General features: G+C 36.1%; 1 protein-coding gene across 1 annotated transcript; it reads left to right on the top strand.

The window, feature by feature from the left end:
- The first annotated feature begins 429 nt into the window (after nt 1–429).
- Nucleotides 430–20,902, top strand: LOC113049931 (probable phospholipid-transporting ATPase IM). Its single transcript, XM_026212676.1, has 28 exons — nt 430–553; nt 7,613–7,695; nt 7,828–7,886; nt 8,169–8,282; nt 8,926–9,024; nt 9,905–9,966; nt 10,659–10,731; nt 10,861–10,931; nt 11,099–11,181; nt 12,278–12,436; nt 12,696–12,784; nt 13,318–13,505; nt 13,756–13,964; nt 14,113–14,159; nt 14,237–14,402; nt 14,499–14,687; nt 15,513–15,628; nt 15,966–16,130; nt 16,267–16,378; nt 16,815–16,920; nt 17,116–17,257; nt 17,366–17,549; nt 18,438–18,661; nt 18,763–18,846; nt 19,071–19,316; nt 19,402–19,540; nt 19,665–19,795; nt 20,582–20,902. Exons 2-28 carry the CDS (start codon nt 7,653–7,655, stop codon nt 20,900–20,902), a joined length of 3,621 nt encoding a protein of 1,206 aa, XP_026068461.1. The 5' UTR covers nt 430–553; nt 7,613–7,652.
- Nucleotides 20,903–23,563: the final 2,661 nt, after the last annotated feature.

Raw genomic sequence — 23,563 nt, 5'->3', positions numbered from 1 at the left:
GTGTGTGTGTGTGTGTGTGTGTGTGTGTGAATGACTCTAGGCTGGATGCCTGCACTCCCTGTTTCCCATCAACGTATGGTGAGAGCTGATGGAAGACTGAGAAGCCAGAGAAAGGAGGAGGAGAAAAGAGGGCAAGACAAAGAGGAGGAGACTGTTTGGCTGATTTTAGCGATCTCTTGCTGGAGAAAGAAGTGCTAGACCTTAGACCTACACACACTACCATGTCACCGTTGGACATTTACGGTAAGAATCCTGAGGGTAAAGATAAGGGGTGCAGCGAGGGGTCAAGGTCAGTAGAGGGGGATTCGTCAGACTGTCCTGGAAAACACAGGAAGTAAAATTGTGGGTGTGAGAATGAAAGAGTTTTTTTCTCGTCTGTCAGCAGTCTTAAAAAAAGGGGTGGGAGGTTCACGAAATACACTGAGGACGAGTTTTTTGGTTTCGTTGAGAAAAGTTGAGGTGTTTTGAAGTTGGCATTCTGTTGGACTGTACAACTTTTCTAACCAGCCTGCTGTCAGAGAAACTGACTCTGCTGAAGTTACTTGAACACCAGGTGAGAACTAATGCTGTTCTTTTATTTTGTGACCAAAAAAAAAGTTTATGAATACTTTAATGAATATTTTCATTTGATCAATTTTTATAACACAAGATTCAATGTTTGAAATGTTATATAATTCACTGAAAGCATTGTAATTTTGGCAGGTATTGTAGTGTATACACCTCAAACTGACTTGTGTGTCTGTTAGTGGGGAGTCTCTAGGGGTTTTATAAAGTAAATATAAATATAGAAATGAAAAAATAATAATAATGGTATTACTGTATATATATACACTGTATATATAATTTATATATTTTAAAAAATGCTTAGCATCAAATTATCAAATTCTAATCATCTCTAAAGCATCCTGTGAAACTCAAACCTGTATATATGTATATATATATATTTTTTTAAGAAGTCTGTAATCAACAGTACTAAATATAAAATACAAAAACAAGCAACAATGATCCTACACTCTAAAAGCAAAAGAGACTTCTTTCAAAAACAAAGTTTTGAATGATAGTGTATATTAATATCTACCTTTTAGAAGGATATTCAATTGTTTGTGTTTTGGGCTCTTTGAAAGACCAGGGTATAACTGTACATCTGTGTAGGATCATTGTTGCTTGTTTTTGTATTTTATATTTAGTACTGTTGATTACAGACTTCAAAACTCAAATGTTTGTCTTGTACTGTAACATATATTCTCCAGACTTGTTTCTGAAGTCTGGTTGTCCTCAGGGTCAGGAGTTTGTCATGTGTAGGATGTCTGTGACTGTAGCGTGACCCCGAGTTCCTCTGGTGGCCCATATAACTCGTGGTCAAATACAGCAGATAAATAATGCAGTGACAACACACAGCAGGCTCTGTCTGATCAGATATGATTATCTCTCTGACAGGCTGTTATTGTTAATGGATAAATAATGAAAAGGTCATTAGACATGACATGCCTTTATCTGGTAAAATGAGAGGCCTCTCCTCCTTTTGCTATACCTGAGTGCCATTTGTAAGGATTGGCTGAATTATTCATCAGCTCTTGTCTTATAGATTTTCCATTTTCGTTGTGATTTATCGCTTTAATGCCTTTACTAAACATGAGATGAGATTATGCTAATTGGCTGTGGAGTTCAAATGCAAGCAAGCTCATGTAAGGCTACTAAAAAAAGTGTAATGCAATTAGACAAATAAGTTTAGTTTAGATGTTCAATGATTAAATCTCATGAGAGGGTTTCATTAAAATCAGATAAAACAGAAGTAGCTGAGTTCCTTAAATCCTATTGCAATGTGATGAGCTGCTAGCAAGGATACCAAAAAGTGAGGAATAAACTAATATTAACAAAAACAATAGAAGAAAGACAGCAACATGCCACAACTAGTGAGACATCTTATTATTAGTTATGCTTGGTTAGGCAAGCATTGTTATCACTATTCTGTGGTGCATGATTATGTCTAGCACTGAGCGTTAAACTTTCACATGTTAGTTTTCTTCTTTTTTTTTACCATTTGAAATAACTCAAACCATGCAGCCTGTTAAGAAGAGGTTATTGTTTTCGGTCACACTTTTTAGGGTCCAATTCTACCTATTAAATAACCATTAGCTATGACTTTTGCCTCAATTTACTCCTTATTTGCTGCTTATTAATAGTTTATAATGTACAGTAGTTAAGTTTAGGGTATTGGGTAGGATTATGGATGTCATGCATTATATGTACTTTATAAGCACTAATAAACAGCCAATATGTTAATAATAGACATGCTAATAAGCAACTAGTTATTAGTATGAATTGGACCCTATACTAAAGAATAACCTTGTTTTCTTATTCATTTGACTTTTTGACTGCTAATTGGTCTGACTAGTTCTTAAGACACCTATTTTAACCCGGATTAATAAACAGTTACACATAAATTGCTAAGAAAAAAGTACATGAAACTTGAAACTCATTAGTCAGATCTCCATCACAGGGCTATAAATGCCAAGCATCTCACACTGGGACATTTTACTAATTCTCTTCACACATCTACTGTATAGACTTAGTCGTGTATCTCCAGTGAGATGTTTAACCTTTATTAATCTTTATCTTATACTGCCCATCCTATGACTCTCTTCCCATGATGCCCCGCTTCTGATTGACTTAGTCAGCATGTTTCCTGCAGCGGGGGAATGATGATGAAATCCCACCGCAACAGCAGCATACTTCATGTTTTGTTGCCTTCAGCTCACACCACAGACATTTAGTAGAGTAGAGTCTGGAAGAGATGATGGTGTTGGCTTTTAATGTATAACTAGAGGTTCTTAAGAGCTTCCTGTACTGTCCCAGTCTCTGTATGCTTGGAAAAGCACCAGTTAATGATCAAATTCCTTCGCTAGACATTTAATATGTAAACTGCAGGGAAAGTTGCCCATCTTAGTCTCAGCTACCTTTGTCTCTGTTGACCTGATTCAGGGTGAACCTATCAGACCGCCTGAAACTCTGTGGATGAGTTTTGCTTGGTTTGCATATCTGAGGGACACTTTGAGTGTAAATGATGCTTGCATAACTAAAAGAAAAACTTTTTCAAGGAAATATTTTGGTAGCCAAGTTTGGAAAGAAAACATCTGGTAAACCCAAATATTTGTATGGAGGTTACTTTAAGATTGAACTTTAAAGGGGTCATCGGATGCTACATGCACTTTTACAAGTTGTTTGTACTGAAATGTGTGTTGGCAGTGTGTGTACACAACCTTCCTATATTGAGAAAAATCCACCTGGGTTTTTTTCAGTTTTGTTATATATACTAAAGTCTTTCCCCTTTCTCAAATCGAGCTGATTTCAGATGCCTGTCTTTGTGATGTCACACAGACAGGCCCCTCCCACGATAGTTTGATTGACAGTATTCTTTCAGCACAGACTGTACTGGCGTCTTACCTTAGCCCCGCCCTGAGTGACTGTCATCAGTCCTCCAGATGTAGATAATAATGACTCCTGAGCGATTGAGGTGTTCTGTTGTTGGATGTAATAATGAACATAGCAGTCGTCATTTACTCCTGACATCTGAGCAGCTGAAGACGCAGTGGATTAACATTACTTTTGTTTAGATTTTGACCTAAATCTTTGCGTGAATCTTTCGTTTTCCAGCTTCACCAACAGAAAAAGTGAGTGTAACGTTTTTTTTAATGAATTTTTGCTAATGCCTTTCCTAATAATGTGCTAAATAGCAACTTACACAATGAATGCGGCTAAAGTAAACATTTCCTCTGAGAGAAATGTTAACTACAGTAGTTTAGCCCCCCCCCCCCCCCCCCCCACCACCACCAAAACAACATACAATATAACAATTAATATTCTTATTGTAAAATAATTAGAGTAAAATATTTATGGATTCTGTCATTACAAAAATTTATCATCTTATAGTGAAATATTCACCTCATTTGTTTTACTTTTAGCTGTATATCTGTATCTGTTAAAGTTTGATCACTCTCATAGATATCAATTCATTCATTCATAATAATGTTTGATTAAAAGCTATGATTCAGTTTTGATATGATAATTATAAAATATTTGCCAATTAACAGTTTTGTTGTTTGCTAGGCTACCTTTTGTTAGTAGCTTGTATTGTAACTAATCACTATTAAAATAAAAGAAACATTTTTTTTTTACATTTAATTTAATAATACTATTAATTAAAATTTGTGTTCCTGTAGCTCAAGTGGTAGAGCATTAACAAGCGCAAGGTTGTGGGTTCGAATCCCAGGGAACACATGATAGGAGAAAATTGTTAGCCTGAATGCAATGTAAGTCGCTTTGGATAAAAGGGTCTGCTAAATGCATAAATTTAAAATGTAGCTACATGTAGTTGGACTGTTTTAATTTACACACGTCTTGCCAAACTTGACAAACGGTCGTTTCTCCCAGCACTGTTCTGCTGTCATCTCCAAACTGTTTTACTCACTACTAGGCAATTACTGCATTTCTGAGGAATCCTGCTGCAAGTCTCTGCATGTTTTATACTGTCCTGAGATGCTTGATCTAAACAACACAAGCTACGTGTTGCAATAAAAGACTCCAGACTGAAACACTTGACAGTTCAGTGATCAGTTTGAATGTTGTATATTATATTGATAGTTTAGTGTATGGTAACATTCACTCTTTTTGATGTTACAGTGTTGTGCTTTACTTGCACTTGCTAATCTTTAAGCTTTCCCACAGTCTTTACAGACGCTGGATTGTACAAGTGTTCACTTGTTTGTCATTAGCACTTCCTTCTATTGTGTGATGTTTCAGCAGTTAATCACAATGTTTTTCTCCATTCCCTCAAAATTAACCAGACTGGGTTTCAGTTGCACTGTTAGTGTTTGTGCGTTCAGGGTTTACACTGTTACTCTGGATTGATTAGATTACATTACATTAATATATATGATATGATATATAGATACACTGACTGTAGAAACACAGTGACATTTACTTTTGTCTTCAGTGGGATTCTAAAGAACCCCTTCGTCAAAGAAACTGCCCTACATTCAAAACCACTTTCAAATCAAGTGGTTTTAGTGTCTGTTTTCACACCCTCATAACTTGTCCTATTATTTATCTATTTTTTGTGATTAAAACCAACATTTATTAAAAGTAATAGCATGTGACACTTAACTTTTCATTCATTCATTCATTCATTTGCATGCTCTTTTGATTCTGTCATGATGTCTATGGCTCAGCTTACAGTCTTAGGTTTTTAAAAATACCCCTCTGGGCACTGTAAATTATCTGAAGTGGTGTGAAACAATATTGACCAGAGCATGCCAGCACACACACAGGCATGTAGGGTATTCTGAGACACACAAAGCTCTTCGGGAGACAGGATCTTACTTCTTTTGTTTAACTTGAATTTACTCAGATGGAAGTCAGGCACGCATGTGTACACACTCCTTTGCCTTTTTTTTTTTTTTTTTTACAAAACTGGGATGGTGTTGTAATCACATTTCACAGAAACATAAGAAAGCACAGTATATATAAAAAAAAAAAAAATTATTGTTGGCTTTGTGTTAAATGTGAAAAACGAGAGTGCACACAATAGCCCCTCAGAAAACTCACAAATGACTGCCACTTGACTTCTAGTCTCTAGTTTGTAAAATTGCCAGTCGTTGTTTTTTTTCCAAAGAGAGGAAGCTCAGAGTATTGCTGCTTTGAATTTTTACAGGATAGTTGATGTGTGCCTATTACTATTTATTTTTTCTATTTAGAATTTATATGAATATGTTCACCATTTTTAATCACATTTGAAATAGATTTTTAATTTAATAAGCACAACCCACAGGAAGCTGAAATGGAAATTAAAATGACAGACATAAAATTACTCCATTTCAAGCATTTTTACTTCATTTTTCTTCTTTAAATTCAAATTAAATGTGCAATTCCACAATCTCAATTAAAATTTCTCAAAAATGTAATTGGAATTGGAAGGAAAGAGTAAGAGGGGATGATTTATAGTATGTGTTTACTAAACCTGAAAGTTTTGCCTCTTTCTTTTTGTGGTTGGATTTGTGTCTGCTTTTGTCCTCTTCTGCTCAAACCTTACTTCAGTAAGCACATCCTGCATATGTAAAGTATACGAATATATATTTTTTATTTATTAAAATGGCAGTTTCAATACTTGTTTACAATGACTACTATTTAGTTTTGCTGTACAGTGAGGTTTGCAGTGCGAGGTGTTCCTGTAGCATGTGTGATTGCAAACATGCTTGCATTTGTGGTTTTTATGTGTGCGTGTTGTGGCCTGTGCCTTGTCATTTAGCACCCCATCAGAACCGCCTGTATTTGTTTCTGTGGTTTAATTGGACTCATCTCTTTCTTTGTTTCCAACCACTTGCACTGTTTTCACCCAGTGACCCCTTATTTCTGTCTGTTTCCCTGTAAATCACTCCCTGCATGTTGTGCTGTTGTGAAGAATTAACTTCACAACGTTTGCACATTTGGCTTGGGTGTTGTCTCTGTCTCAGTACATGCTGTCATTTTTTTTTTTTTTTGATCATTGCTGACAATTAGATTGGGAAAGGTCTTATGGATTTCTTTGCAAATTAGATTTTACAGTGTAAAGACTCAGAGCTACAGATTACAATGAAATGTAGAATTAAAGATACTGTATGATGAATGATAAAACCTTTGTTTTGTTTAGTTTTTTCCACACATTGAAAGAATACAATGACATGGGGCATTCAGACCTCAAAAAGGATTTAAAAAAGCACAAAAAGGGCCAATGTTAGTAGTTATATGATGGCTTTTTATGAAGAATTTATTTTTCCTTTTTTCCTTTTCTGAAATAGTTCTCAAATAATTGTAATATGGCCTAATTTAATGATACATTTACAGTGCTTTATCTGGTCTATTCAGTACTGTCTGCTAGCATTGAATGGAAGTGAGCAGCTTGAACATTCAGTTAAAAATCTCATTTTATGCTCCTTGAATCTCAAGTCATCAAGTCACACAAACTGCATTCATGTAAATGAGTAAATTATGACAGAATTCACACTTTTGGGTAATTATATCCCTATAAGGCTTCCAGTTAAACTCGAGTAGGACATGTACTGATTTGTAACTCCTTAAATGTTTATTTCTGGTTTTCAAAATGACTCGTTTTTTTCCAGTGATGTGGATAGCATAACCACGCTGTGTCCGCAGTGGAAAACAGCCCTTCCAGAGGTGCTCTAGCATGTGTGCTGTACATTTAAAACACACACATGTGGTTTCTATTATTAACTCTTGTGCTGAAGTCATTCTGGAATCATCCGATGGGCGGGTTTCATAAGAGCTGTTTCCTCAACTTGAAATGTGTGTGTGGTGTGTCTATGTGTAAATATTCTACCTTTTAAAAGTTTGGGGTCTGTAAGATTTTTTAAATGTTCTTTTATATTTAATATTTTATTTAATATTACATTTTCTTTTGTATTAGTGTGTTCTGTTTGCATACATGGTGTGCCCCGGTTGCATTTATCCATTAAAAAGTGCTTAGATAATTTCGAATCACCAGCATCATTAAGCAGTTTACACACTCTTCCTGAAAGGAAAACAACTCCCAAAAAGTGTTTTGTTCTCTTTTTTCCAGAGAAATTATGATTAATCCTTGAAGAGGAAGAAGGGTAGCCATGTCATTCTTTGGCTTAGACTGTACAAAGAAGAAAGAAACCGGTAGATGCACAATCACTATCAAACCAAAGTCTTTCATCACTCAAATATGAATTGAACCTGAAGTGAACCTAACCTAACCAAGCCTAACGTTTGTAAAGAGTATATACAATTTCTCTCTATATTTTCTTCTAGAGGTGGAGAGGAAGATCAGAGCAAATGACAGAGAATATAACTCATCATTCAAATATGCTGTGAGTATAAAATCAGAACATGTACAGAAAATCACTAATACAGATACATTTTTTGTCTGATGACATACTGTAGGTGTCATCATGACATTATACCCTCCAAACAGTTTCCTCTTAACACACTGCAGTTATTTTTAGATACCTTTCTACTAAAAAACATAACAAAAAAACACATACTTCTATTGGGAAATGACTTCCAGCATGTGTAATCTTTAGAAAAAAAACATCACCACGTGAATCATGATATCTGAACAACACTATAAACTTATTTTTTTCTCACTCAAGACCAATTCTATCAAGACCTCCAAATACAACCCCTTCAATTTTCTGCCTCTCAACTTGTTTGAGCAGTTCCAGAGGATCGCTAATGCCTACTTCCTCTTCCTGCTCATCCTACAGGTGTGTAAAATCACAGTTTACTGAGTGAAGCACTAACAAAAGGTTGTAAGACTGATATGTTTTCATTAGTTCAATAAATAAATGCATGTACAGGGATTTGAATACAAAGTCTGTCCAATTCAAAGGAAGTGAAATTCTTTTAGGATGTTTCCTCAATTTGAAACATTTATTTTAGTCATGCATATTGCAAAGAATGGGTTTGTAACGTGACCCTGACTTCCCGTTTCAAGCCCACACCCCACACATTCCAAATGACTAAATTCTTGCACAATAAAGACCGTCTCATGACCCTGTAACTTCATTTACTAGCTTTAACTTTGAGGCAAGTCAGTTGACATCAGCCATTTTTGTTACTCATCATGGCCAGCTCTTTCCATTCATGCAAGTACAGCGATCATAGACACTAGTAAATTAATTGAGTGACTATAGCAATTAAAAATTACATGATCAACAACTGACGATAATCATATCATCAATAACTTTTTTTCTTTTTATCTCAAATCACACAGTCATATACGACTTCTCACATTCATATTTGTGTAACGTCTCTGGCTCACAATACAGTAACTACATGTATGTTGTTGCCATTACTTTAATATCATGTTTCTACATTCAAAGCACATAAATAAAATTTGTTTCGTAGGTTATTCCTGCTATTTCTTCTCTGTCCTGGTTCACCACTGTCGTCCCTCTCGTCTTAGTATTAACAGTGACTGCAGCCAAAGATGCCATTGATGATATTGTAAGTACAAACATGTGACTACATACTAAGGAACTATTCATTTTTTTTGTTCGTATTTCTTTCGTTTTCCCCTCCTGAGAGGAAACAGATTACGATTAGACTGTTTTCGCCAAATTATTCATTTAAAGGGATAGTCCACCCATACATTTTCTCGCCCTCATGTTGTTAAGTTTCTTTCCTTTGCTGAACTCAAAAGAAGACATTTTGAATGTTGTTTGTTCATAACAAAGCAGTTTTGATCTCATTGACTTTGATTGTATTGTTTGCCCAAGCTATAGAAGTCAATGTGAACAAAAACTGTTTAGCCGCCAAACATAAGAAAATGGTATTTTACTGTATAAAGAAAGCAACATTTTGTTGGTTATTTTATACCATGTAGAACTAGATAGCTTTGCCCCACCAATCATTTCTTTTGTCACAATGTGATCCAGATGTTCTCCAGACTTTCTAAAACAGAGCTAAATCTGGGTCTGGAGTATCATGGAAATAAACTGACATTTAGTTAATGAGACTGACAGCTTTTACTACAATACTCAGTACACGTCTAATTTAAATGCCCTTTACTTCGGCACACAGGCGTCATCAAGCAAACTTTCCTCTGAGCAGCAGAAAATCGTAAAGCAAAAGGTCACAGATCTAAAATTTGTCAGTGGTGGACTGGAAAACTTGATACAGTTAACAGGAGCCACCTCAACCTCAGCAGGAATACAATAGTCCTAATGTTCCTGCTGAGGGGAGTGGAAGGGATTTAGGGAATCGCACTTCTCGCCCCTCCTGTCCTCTCTGTCTAGCCTTTCCTAAAACTGGGATGAGCTGGATGTATAAGGTCTTGGCATTTGAATAAAGATTATTATTTTTATTTTTTTCTTCTCTCGGACAGAATCGCCACAGAAGTGACAGGCAGGTGAATAACCGTAAAGTGAATGTGCTCATCAATGGAAAGTGAGTGGCTGTCAAATTTTGTTTGACACTCTTCTTACCTAAACACCTTTTAAAAACATTTATAATTTCACGACAACCAAATGCAGTTACAGCTATTGTGGGTTCAACAGTGTGCAGTCAAGATGTTTTTTTATACAACCTTAGTTTTGGTATATGATCATGACTTGAATGTTTCAGTTATGTTTATTCTTTAGCTCAAACCAGGTGCATTTTCCATATTGTAATGTGCATGCACTTTCTAGAGCTCAAAACTTTGGCCCTGAAACTGAAAGGTGGGATTTAGTGAGTGTTCTTCTCCTCAGACTGTTAGCCAGGAATGCTTTGAATTTTAAATTTAAATTCAACTACAAAACAAACACATCAATCACAACAGGATGCAGCTGTAAATGCATCAAAAGGTTCTTCCTGTTGTTCTGACCTGTTCTCATGATGTTCTCTAGATTACACACACAAGGAATGGCTGCTTGAATGATACCTCACATTTCTATTTTTGAATTAATTTTCTTGGTGGTCCTTCATCATATTTGCAGTAAAATATGTCAGTATAAAGCTCAGCAAGAATGCGCTTTCATAATTTATGTCGAGTTAAATAGAAACACATGACCCACACACCCTGAGTGTTGCAACTTGTTGAAATCAGAATGATGTTGTTTATGCGTTAGACATAATTTGTTCTCTTTCTTTCAAAATAGACTGATAAGCGAGAAATGGATGAATGTGCAAGTGGGAGACATCATAAAGTTGGAGAACAACCAGTTTGTCACAGTAATGCATTTTACAGATTTAGATTATGCTAAATGTAATGTAACTGTATATCTTTACTTAATGATTTAGGATCAGATGTAAGTTGATATTAAATCAACATCACCTTGTCTCTCTGTATCATCCTCACAGGCAGATTTGCTCCTGTTGTCCAGCAGTGAACCTCTCAACTTGGTGTACATTGAAACTGCAGAGCTGGATGGGTAAGAACAAGAAACAGAAAAGAGGCATTGTTGTTTTTATGTACGTGCATCTATATTAAATACTTTGTGTTGTTTTAATGAAGCTGAAATATCTCGTGTGAATATATATATATTTTAAGTTGGGATACTGAATGCCTGATTTCATGTTTGTGCTTTTTGTCACACAGAGAAACCAACCTGAAGGTTAAACAGTCTCTGACTGTAACAGGAGACATGGGAGACTCTTTAGAGTCTTTGGCTGCATTCAATGGTGAGGAGAGAGAAAGAGAGAGAGAGAATTCCTTGCTCTATTTAAAGGGATAGTTCACCAAAATGTTGTCATCAATTACTTGCCCTCACGTTATTCCAAACCTATAAGAGTTTATGTTGAGCACAAAAGAAGATTACAGAAAGTAAAAAAACAAAACAGTAGATGGATAGCTACAAGATATGTATGCTGCTCAGAGATGGATAAATGCAATAACACAGCAATTATATATTAAATATTTAAAGGGGGTGACCCATTGCATTTAAATATCTATAGGCCACTATCTAAATTGTGGGTCTTATCTAAACTTTTACGGAAACTAGTGAACGAAAAATTCAAAACTTATCTGGAATTAAATAAAATTCACTCTCCCTTCCAGTCCGGGTTTAGAAAACAACCCGGCCTGACATAGAAAACAACACAGCCGCAATGAAAGTGCTTAGCGATATAACTACTGCTTTAGATGGTAAACTAATTTGTTCCGCTATTTTCCTCGATTTATCAAAAGCTTTTGACACAGTTGATCATGGCAATGTTGGTCTGTCTGATTCTGCTATAAATTGGTTTGCTGACTATCTATCAGGTAGAACACAGTCTGTGGTCTTGTATGTCATCTGTCCTGTCAGTTTAAAAGGGTGTCCCTCAGGGATCAGTTTTGGGACCTATTTTATTTTTGTTATACATAAATAATATTTGTGATAACATCCCTATCATTAAATATCATCTTTATGCAGATGATACTGTTATTTATTGCTTCGCGTCATCAGCTTCGCAAGCACTTTAAGGTTTACAGTCAGCATTTCATACTGTTCAGTCTCGCCTTTGTCAACTTAAGCTGGTTTTAAATATAGATAAGACAAAATTAATGATGTTTTCGACCTCTAAAGTTGAACCAAAAAATGTGCTTGATATTTTATCATTGCAAGGCACTAAAATTTAATGTGTTATGTGTTATAAATATCTGGGTATTGTATTGGATAGTCAGTTAAGTTAAATTAATATCCAAACTTAAGCTAAAACTTGTTTTAATTGAACTCCCAAATCTTCCCAACTTCTGAGCAATAAAATTTTCCTCTGGTCTTCTCTGTGCTTTCTTCAGGGTTGGTGTGCTGTGAGCCTCCTAACAACCGTCTGGATCGCTTTACGGGCGCGCTGACATTCGGCACACAGAAATACTCTCTGGACAACGAGCGAGTCCTGCTGAGAGGCTGCACACTCAGAAACACAGACTGGTGTTTTGGCCTGGTGTTGTTTGCAGGTAATAAATTCAGACCGATGTGTGGTGTGTGCTCTGGAGCTGTCTGGTGTCCCAGTTCAATTCCTCTTTATTACTGCCGAGAATGTGTGTGACGTGTGCTTTTGAGGCTGTAAAACGGCTCACCAGCCCATAGACTAAATAGACTAGATAAAAACTGACTTTTAAATAAACAATATTCTAGATTTATGATTGAAATCATTAGGGTTTTTTTTGTCCTGAATGAAAAGTATCGTGGTTCATGTATATGTTATGTCTTCAGGCCCAGAGACTAAACTGATGCAGAACTGTGGGAAAAGCACCTTTAAGAGGACAAGTATCGATCGACTCATGAATGTACTGGTGCTCTTTGTAAGTTGAATGTCTAATCTATAATTATTTTACCTCAAGATTAGCTCCACCTTTATACAGTATATGTATGCATTTGTGACCTACTAATGATTATTATTTAGCAAGCATGCATTAAATAAACCAAAGCGACTAAACACTTTTACTCTTAAAAAAATATTAAGCAATTTTCAACACTGATATCAAACAGACTTTTGAGCACCATATCAGCATATTAAAATGATTTCTAAAGGATTATATGCTGAAAAATGAGTAATGATGCTGAAAATACAGTTTTATAAATTTAATTTGAAATGATTTGCATTAAAATGCAAAAACGGGTCTTTTAAATTTTAATAATTTCACTGACTAATTAAATGTAGACTTAGCATAGGAGACCTCTTTCAAAAAAATCTTACGACCATAATCTTTGGAACAGTAGTGTAATAAACTATTAACAGAATATATTAACAGAAGTCTATATTTGTTCATATGATATTTAATGAAATTTGTTAGTATGTAAGCAGATGGTTGGTAACTCTGTTTGATCTCTGTAGATTTTTGGACTTCTGGCTCTGATGTGTATTATTCTTGCTGTGGGGAATGGTATTTGGGAAAACCACGCAGGGTCAAAGTTCAATGCCTTTCTTCCACGGGAAGAGAACACAGCACTTTCAGCGTTCCTCACTTTCTGGTCTTACATTATAATCCTCAACACTGTGGTGCCCATCTCATTATATGTCAGGTATAGAGTCTGTTCATGCACTGTATATGTTTTTTTTTTTTTTTTTACATTTAAACATGTAGAAAAGCAGAGTTTTAGGGCTTGTTTTAGGACTGTCGAAAAGAAGAAATATTCAGCATTATTTCTAGGTATCTTTTGTCCTTTGGCTGTAATGTTTCAATAAAACCTTTGACTAAAATTGTCATGTTGACAACTTTTTCACTAATTTAAGAAAAGAATGTTATTTTCATTCTCTGTTTTTATATTGCAGTATGGAAGTAATTCGGTTAGGAAACAGTTACTACATCAACTGGGACAGGAACATGTATCATGCACGAACTGACACGCCAGCTGAGGCTCGAACCACGACGCTCAATGAAGAGCTCGGTCAGATCAAATACATCTTCTCCGACAAAACTGGCACGCTCACCCAGAACATCATGACCTTCAACAAATGCTCCATTAATGGGAAATCTTATGGTCAGGACCAATCACACATGCATCAGTTGTTTATTATATTTATAGGCCTGTATTATTTCAAAAAATCGCCAAGACATAAAACTCCCCTGGAGCAATCAATCGGCCAGATACTGTTTGAACTTAAAAGAGTGTTTTCTCTTCTCTACAGGAGATGTTATTGACCACTATAGTGGACAGAGGCTGGAGATCACAGAGGTGAGAAACAAAGTCTCAAACAATCGAAAGGGATCTGAATGAGTCTTCTGGGTTAATGAGTTTGCGTTTGGTAATAGGAAATGACACCAGTGGATTTCTCCTTTAACCGGCTTGCGGACCCGAAATTCTTCTTTTACGATCATACTCTGGTAGAGGCCATAAAGCTGGAGCTTCCAGACGCTCATGCTTTCTTCAGATTACTCGCTCTCTGTCACACTGTCATGGCAGAAGAGAAAAAGCAGGGTAAGTGGTTGTGTAAAACATGCATTACACTTTTACTGTATGTGTACTTTTTTTATATTTATTGATTAATTTATTTACTCTTAATTTACTGTGTAGGTGATCTGGTGTACCAGGCCCAGTCTCCTGATGAGGGCGCTCTAGTCACGGCCGCGCGTAATTTCGGCTTTGTGTTCCGCTCACGCACACCTGAGACAGTGACAATAGAGGAGATGGGGATTCAGAGGAGCTATGAGCTGCTAGCCATCCTGGATTTTAACAATGTGCGAAAAAGGATGTCTGTGATTGGTATGCTCACGGTTGATTGAACAAACAGTTTACCCAGAAATGAGAATTTCTTGAAAATGTACTCGCCCTCAGGCCATCCAAGATGTAGATGAGCTTCTTTATAAGAATAGATTGGGAGTAATTTAGCATTGCATCATTTGCTCACTAATGGATCCTTTGCAGTGAATGGGTGCCGTCAGAATGAAAGCTAAGACACAATAATCTGACGCAACTCCGGTCCATTAAGCAAAAAGCTGTGCATTTGTTATAAGCAAATCCATCACCAAGGCCTTTTAATAAACTTAAATTCAAGGCTTCTGGCCAAAAAAAAAAGAGTCCTCTACTCATAATATTGGTTTTGTTCAGTGAAAAATTGAGGTGGGTTTTGATGTGAGAAGACAGTGGGAGATTGACTTTTTGACTGGAGGTATTGTTATTACAGATTATGGACTGATTTATTTGACCAGAAGTGATGGTTTAAAGTAAAAAAAAATGTTATGAACGATTTGTTTTGTATGTATGACACACATGCATATTTTATGTCACGTGGCATTGGAATCATGTTGATTACTTGCAGATTATAGCGTTATTTTCATCAACTTTTTTTTATTTAATTCTGACGGCACCCATTCACTGCAGTGGACTGATTGGTGAGCAAGCACTGTAAAGCTAAATTTCAGATGCTCAGATGAAGAAACAAACTAATCTATGGCTCGGATGGCCTGGTGGTGAGTAAATTTAAAGCAACGTGTCTTTTTAAGGTAAACTGTCGCTTTAAGAAGGCTCCATGGCTCTTCTCATACTGTGTATATTTTATATGTCTTATATTTGTGATCTTCCTTTCAGTTCGTAATCCAGAGGGCAAGCTCTCCCTGTACTGTAAAGGAGCAGACACCATCATATATGAGAGACTACATCCCTCCTGCAGCGAACTGATGAAGGTCACTACTGAGCATCTCAATGTAAGTCAACACCAGAGGGCCCTACAGAGACTACAGAGAGAATATCTGTTTCTCTCTCACAGCTTCACATGCTATCTCACACACTTTAGACAATATAAGCTCTGTTCCAAAACCTTGTGAGCTGCCTTCCTGTCTTCTGTCTGCATAGGCAGTGAGCTAATTCATTTTAAACGCAAACTGAACATCACTAAGAAGTTGATCTCCATAGGAAACTCTACAGATTTACTCACAATAGGAGTGCATGTCTTACATGGCGTTACAGTTCATATACTTTAAATCTTGTCCATTAAATATATATTTGATTGTGCGTTCTTTCAGTATCTTTTATTCTCTGTAGGAGTTTGCCGGCGAGGGGTTGAGAACTCTTGTTCTAGCATACAAGGATCTGGATGAGGAATATTTTTCAGAGTGGAAACAGCGCCACCATGAGTCCAGTGTGGCTCTGGAGGACCGGGAAGAGAAACTGGAGAAACTATATGAGGAGATAGAGAAAGACATGATGGTATGAACAAAACCACACACAAAAAAATAATAATTAGAGGTTATACTCTTTATGTTGGCTGCACTGTTTAATTTACCCAAAATGTTAGCTATATTTTTTATGCTAAAGTGTTTTTATTCTGTCAATTTTTATGTAGTTAATAGGAGCCACTGCAATAGAGGATAAACTTCAGGATGGAGTCGCTCAGACCATTGAACAGCTGGCCAAAGCCGAAATCAAAATCTGGGTGCTCACTGGTGACAAGCAAGGTGTGCTTCAATATTTAATTCTAAAATATATTTATGCTATTTGAGACCCTTAATCACATCCCCAATACTGATTTAGGATAAGTAAACCTGATTGCTCGTTTTCTGTGCTGTACATTTCCTGCTTTGAAGAGAGGAATAAAGGCATTAAGCAGCTAAAAATGAAAAGGCATTAAAAACTTCTATTTACATTATGGAAGTGCAATGATTCAGTTATGTATCACGATGAGGGCAGTGCTTGTGTCATTTATAATCATTATGTAATGTACTGATTAGCCATCTGTGTGCATGTGTGTGTGTGTGTGTGTGTGTGTGTGTGTGAGCGTGCTCTTGTGTGTTCATGGTTGGCTGAACTGTTAATTAAGTTCCTTTAATGATAAATTACCACATGGCCCTCTGAAAACGTTCTTCTTTCTTCCTGTCTGTCTGTCTCTAACAGAGACCGCTGAGAACATTGGCTACTCGTGTAACCTGCTGAGGGAGGAGATGAACGAAGTGTTTTTTGTTGCAGCTAACTCACCCGAGGAGGTCAGGCAGGAACTGAGGTAATGTATCTCATGCAGATGACATAATATGTATCGTATATTGAGTGCTAAATCACATGGGAGAAGGCAACATTTGGGTGGGTGTTTTATAGGGAAATTTTAAAGATGTTGATAATGTGCTTTTTCCTGCTACTAGGTATGTTTGCATAGAATCTCTTTTGTGTTTATATTTAAATGGTCTCTTTTTTTGCAAAGGGATGCCCGTCAAAAGATGTCTCCTGATAGTGAACAAGACAAATTCCTTATTCCTGAGATTATCCTGGGTGATACTCCTGAAGTGGTTCAGGATGAAATCGTAAATGGAGACTACGGACTGGTGATAAATGGACACAGCCTGGTGAGATGTCTACTTTCTTCTGCCTAATGTCTGGATGTGATGCTGAGATGGGTGTAGCTGCAGAAAGTAAAACCATCTTATTTCCTGGCGGGATCTTTGGGTTCCTAGGCATTCGCTCTGGAAAGGAACATGGAGCTGGAGTTTTTACGGACGGCTTGCATGTGCAGGACAGTCATCTGTTGTCGGGTGACTCCTCTGCAGAAAGCTCAGGTGGTGGAGCTGGTCAAGAAATATAAGAAAGCAGTCACTCTAGCCATAGGAGACGGAGCTAATGATGTCAGCATGATTAAAGGTGAATTCAGCTTGACAACAATATAGATGCATATTAAAATAAACATTCTTATGAACTTATTTGTGTTGTTTTATTATATAAAATGGCATTTTAAAAGGTAAAAAAATTATAAATATTATATATTAAATCACATTTGGAGATTTGTTGCTTTAAACTCTTATTCAAAGCAATGCAGTGTTATTTTAGTATTATTTGTATAATATTCTAGTATTAAATTAAAGTATTAATATTTTGATTAAGCTTTTATTTTTATATTTAACTATATATATATATATAATGCCATGTGTGACCATGGACCAAAAACCATTCTTAAGTGTCAATTTTTCGAAATTGAGATTTATACATCATCTGAAAACTGTATAAATATGCTTTCCATCGATGTATGGTTTGTAATATTTGGCCGAGATACAACTATTTGCAACTAATCACCTTTAAAGTTGTTTAAATGAATTCTTAGCAATGCATATTACTAATCAAAAATTAAGTTTTGATATATTTACAATAGGAAATTTGAAAAAATATCTTCATTCAACATGATCTTTACTTAATATCCTAATTATTTTTTGCATAAAAAAAATAAAAATAAATTTGACACATATAAGGTTTTTTTTTTTGGCTATTGCTACAAATATACCCCAGCTTTTCAAATGAAACATATTTCAGTCAGCTACAAAGCAGCATATCTAATTATCATTAAAAAATATTTAAGTGCAAGTTTTTATTTATTTAATATTTGTATTTATTTCTTTTAGCTTTATTAAACATGTTTAATAGTTAAAATAACATTGTAGCTCTGAGACCATCATCAGTCTGTGCTGGTGTACTCCCACAAGTTCAAGCTTTATTTGTATTTATTTATATTTTGATCTTATGGTCTTTCTCCTGCAGCGGCTCATATCGGTGTGGGCATCAGCGGTCAGGAGGGGATGCAGGCAGTGCTGTCCAGTGACTTTTCTTTTGCTCAGTTCCGTTTCCTGCAGCGCCTCCTGCTGGTACACGGCCGCTGGTCGTACCTGCGCATGTGCAAGTTCCTGCGCTACTTCTTCTATAAGAACTTCACCTTTACTTTTGTGCACTTCTGGTATGCATTTTTTTGCGGCTTTTCAGCTCAGGTGAGCCAAGTGCAGCAGAACTGAAAACTGTTCTTTTTTTCTCTCATTTTTTTTTCTTACTTTACCTAATTATCTGTAAATCTAATTTTTGGTCTTTCTAGACAGTGTATGATGAAGGCTTCATCACTTTGTATAATTTGGTATACACCGCCCTGCCTGTTCTGGGAATGAGTCTGTTTGACCAGGTAGGTTTTATGTGTGTAAAATGAATTTATATCTGTCCGAACAAATGCAATTCTGATTATTCTGAATTCCGACTTTTTTTTATTTTTATTAACCTTCAAGGAACATTAAATAGTGTCAATTCACCATGCTCTTGTGTGTTAAAAAGATGAATGAGGCCTTGTAGCATTTCAACAGTATATTAATGGCTAGAAATGAAATATGACTGTTTTCTCTGTTTCTCCAGGATGTGAATGCTGGCTGGAGTCTGGAGTACCCTCAGCTGTATGTCCCAGGGCAGTTGTGTCAGTACTTCAGTAAACGTGCTTTCATGATGTGTGCACTTCACAGCTGTTACAGCTCTCTAGTGCTGTTCTTTGTGCCTTACGCTGCCATATATGACACGGCGAGAGACGACGGCAAAGATGGTGCAGACTATCAGTCATTCGCACTGATTACTCAAACCTGTCTCACCGTCACTGTGTGTGTACAGGTCAGTTTAACATCTGCAGATGTGCGTGCCATTCATCTGATTGGAAGTCTTTTCCCGTCTCATTTCTGCTCTATGTTCCGCACAGTTGGGGCTGGACCTCTCATACTGGACTGTCGTGAACCATCTTTTCGTGTGGGGTAGTTTGGGAATGTTCTTCATCTTGACCTTCACCATGTACACTGATGGACTTTTCCTGTTACGTCCATCTTCTTTCGCATTCATAGGTAAGCAGGGCTTTGCATGTTGCATTCCATCATTTGTAATGTGTATGATATACCACATACTGTTTTTCATACTAATTTTTAAGAAGAAGAAGTGTGTGAAGTGTGTGTATGTTGTGTTTTACAGGAACTGCCCGAAATTGTCTTAACCAGCCCAATGTTTGGCTGACTGTTGGATTGACAGCTATACTCTGTGTGCTTCCTGTGGCTGCTTACCGGTTCTTCTACAGCCAGATCTGTCCTACAATCAATGACAAGGTATAGAGTTACTTAACCTCACTTTACTGATCCACAAATACAGTTTAATTCACAGTTTCTTTTACTTGCAGAATAGCATAATCTGAATATACAGTAACTGACTATGCTTATATGCACATCAAATTCCATTTAAGGTCTATATTCAGATTTCAGTCGTATTCAGAATGTTTATATCCAAACAAGTTTCATCACCTTTTTTAATGATAATTTAATTAGGACTCACACTTTTCACCTTGTGAACCGCCTGACACCAACACAAAAAGGAAAGGGTCAAGTTTATTTCTTTTAATAATTCAATTAAAAAGTCTCTGTCTCATTGTGACTCTAGAAATGCACTGATGCATTTTATTCTTAATGCTGCAAGTCAGGTTTTTTTTCTGCAGATGAAAAACACTGAACTGAATTCAGAATAGTGCTTTAAAATGAATGCAATGATTTCTCTCATTTTAAACTTTATTTTTTATTCTATTTTATTACCAAACACACAGAATCAGGCAATTGGATTGCACTGTCAACATGACTCAATACTAATGTTGGCAAATTATAATGGAGTTTGATGTGTATGTTAATGTAGTCATAATGAGTGGCTGAGAGAAAAACAGGAAGACAGAATGAGAGGAAGTACTGTATGCACAATCAAATGTCTTATTGTAATTGTATAAGCAATAGAAATATCAAAAGGATTGTAGTATAATTAATAATATAGTAAAGAGAAAGACAGTAAGTGTTTGCTGAAATTGATGAAGGTGCAAAAATGAACATTTCTGTTTTGATTGTTAAATTCAGGTGATGTATAAGGTGCGTCAGATGAAGGAGCCTGCTCCTCGTCCACGCCGTGCCAGGCTCACCCGAAGAAGCACACGACGGTCCGGTTACGCCTTCTCGCACGCCCATGGTTATGGTGACCTCGTGACCTCTGGCAGATTTCTGCGGCGACAGGCACCTGTTCGCTCCATGGGCTTGATTCCCACTGGACGCTCTCCTGGGTTCAAGCCCACAGGTCGGTCTGCGGGTTACAGCCCGGTCGGGCGAGAACAGAACCCCAAACAGAAAGTAGAACCAACGTCATTACAGATGTTCCGTGCAGTTAAAGACGCTTCCTTTTGAGGATGCAACCTAGAACCAAAGAGCTAGAATCAAAACCTTAAATGCTGTTTACAGTGGTTGAACAGCTGCTGTATTATGCGTATATAACAAATACGCACACCAAGAACAAAAGACTTGATTCCTAAATGTACGAAATCTTGTTGAGTGTGCATAGACATAATTGTCACTCAAAATGCAAGTGTGGTTTACAGCAAGAACAAACTGAATTATCCGTCATGCTGAAGGACAGAGAGTATATACAGTACTGGTCTTTTCTACTGTCATCACTGCATAGGGAGCGACAAACAAACTTGAATGCAAGAGAGCAAAAAACAATGGCATTTACATGATGTCATAGATGAACTGTTTCCTGTTCTTTTCCTCTTCCAGGTACTTTGTCCACTAACTCCTTTTGACCTCTGAACTCTGAGTTCAGTTTGCACCACACCCAACATTTTATAGTCCTTTCATAACTCAAACGGGCATATTTCTTATCCTTTGAGTTGCAGTTATAATGTTCATCAACTTTTTCTTTTGCACCAAAACAGTCCTAGTTTTCTTTTACCTCCCTCTTTCGGTCCTTTAGAATTAAAGGGATAGTTCACCCAAAAACAAAAATTCTGTCATTAATTGATGTCGTTCCAAACCCATAAGAACTTCATTCATCTTCGGAACACAAATTAAGATGAAATCCGAGAGCTTTCTGATCCTTCATAGAGAGCAATGCAACTGAAATGTTCCTGGACACAGTACACAGTAACAGTGCATGTCAAATCAGTGATTCAACTATGTGTGGTTCAACTTTAATCAAAAATAACTTCTGTTCTGAAGAGAACGGGTTTGGAACGACATGAGGGTGAGTAAGTAATGACAATTTTCTTTTTTGGGTAAACTAACCCTATAAATGGGCCTTTTTGCTACTGTACCTTTAAGAGCTCATATTAGAGCTTTATTAATGCATGAAATGAGTAAAGGTCTGTTCAGACTAAGAATGTTAACTATAACAGTAATTAGTAACCCATCCATTGTTTATTATAAGTGTGTGTGTTAATGTTTTGTTATCTGCTCTTTAAAGAAGGATGGATTCTGATTGGCTGTCAATTGAATTTTATTTTTTCCCATCATTTTTAGATTTAAAAGGATTTTTAAAACTATATCTGTATTGTTGTAGTTATCATTGTTGGTGTGAACAGTGCTGAAATGGCCCTCAAATAGTTAAGATGGGAGTGACGTGATCAAGGACCTTGTTAAAAATAAAGTCAGCCGCTCTACTAATTTTGGGATGCATTGGAAGTTGATACAGAGTCACATATGCTTCAGTGACTGACAGCCAGAACAAGCCCATATCTCACAGTTATCTTTATACAGCTTCCAGAACAAGACATTTTTGCAGCTTTGTTTCTATATATGCTTTTCTTTGGACTAGGACAGGGGTTTTGACTTCCAAATGTTTCAGTATTTGAAATCCCACAATCACATCCTTCAAAAGAGAATCAATTTTTAATGTCATGACATCATTATGTCTATGTTTAGAGGAGACCGAACTGGAGACATACATAGTATTACATTTTACTCATAGAGTGCCTTGCATATGACTTTGACTTACAGATTAATGTTAGTTTGAGGAGTTCTTATAGTTTGGGATTATACAAGTGTATTTTTAGCACAGTGAAAAACATTTTAATTCAACATTTCTTGGTATACTAATATGCATCCTATTCATACTGTAGTTGTGACAGTCACAGCTATGCAACTCCTGTATTTTTTGTACAAATAAAATACTTTTTAAAAACTTTTTATATTGTATAAAACTAAGTTTGTTCAAGTCTTGTCAGATACACATGGTTGTAAGTTCACCCTGAAAGTACAATTCTGCCATTAATTATTCATGTCAATGGTGTTAAAAACGCATGATTGTATGAACATAAAGCTTCAAAGAATATTTTAGCGACTCTTTGTGATATAATGAAGTGAATGAGGAAAGGACAGGCCCAAAAAAAGATTTTGAATACTTTAGACAACACTTACAACATAATGCAATTCACAAAATATCAAAAATGGGATTGTTGATAAACTATGTGTGTGTGTGTGTGTGTGTGTGTATGAATGTGTATACACACACACACACACACACACACAAATATATAATTGTAAATTGTGAATAAATAGTTATAATTCTGAATATATTATGTCTGAATTATATAGAAGTAAATCTAAATATATAGTTATGTTTGAATATAAATGCAACTGAATATGCAAATGTGAATCTGAATATACAGAAATAAGTCTGAAATTAAGAAATTACACACACACACACACACACACACACACACACACACACACACACACACACACACATATATATATATATATATATATATATATATATATATATATATATATATGTATATATATATATTTAATAGCATATAAACCTGACAAATACTTTAACAAATGTATATATTTAGATTTATATATTGAACAAATATATTTACAAAAAATATTTGGACAGAAACTGTACATCTGTGGTTATTGATTTGCATCCACACACACAAAAAAAACCTAGCAACATTTGTCAATTTGCAAAGGCCATTTTGAAATGTTTGCAATGACATTGAAATTGCATGCCCAACTGTAATCCCTGTTTTCCCTATCATAGATAAAATTAGATGGCCCCCCCAT

This window comes from Carassius auratus, chromosome 30 (genome assembly GCF_003368295.1).
Source record: "Carassius auratus strain Wakin chromosome 30, ASM336829v1, whole genome shotgun sequence".
Lineage (NCBI taxonomy): Eukaryota > Metazoa > Chordata > Actinopteri > Cypriniformes > Cyprinidae > Carassius > Carassius auratus.
The sequence above is the reverse complement of the archived record's forward strand: the minus strand, read 5'-3'. Positions and strand labels throughout refer to the sequence as shown.

Excerpts from the sequence above, each read along its gene's own strand:
- LOC113049931 (XM_026212676.1), top strand. The coding sequence starts at position 7,653 with ATGTCATTCTTTGGCTTAGACTGTACAAAGAAGAAAGAAACCG. Across the intron at positions 9,025-9,904 it reads AAGATGCCATTGATGATATT|AATCGCCACAGAAGTGACAG; the intron begins GTAAGTACAAAC and ends TCTCTCGGACAG. Across the intron at positions 19,541-19,664 it reads ATCTTCTTTCGCATTCATAG|GAACTGCCCGAAATTGTCTT; the intron begins GTAAGCAGGGCT and ends TGTGTTTTACAG.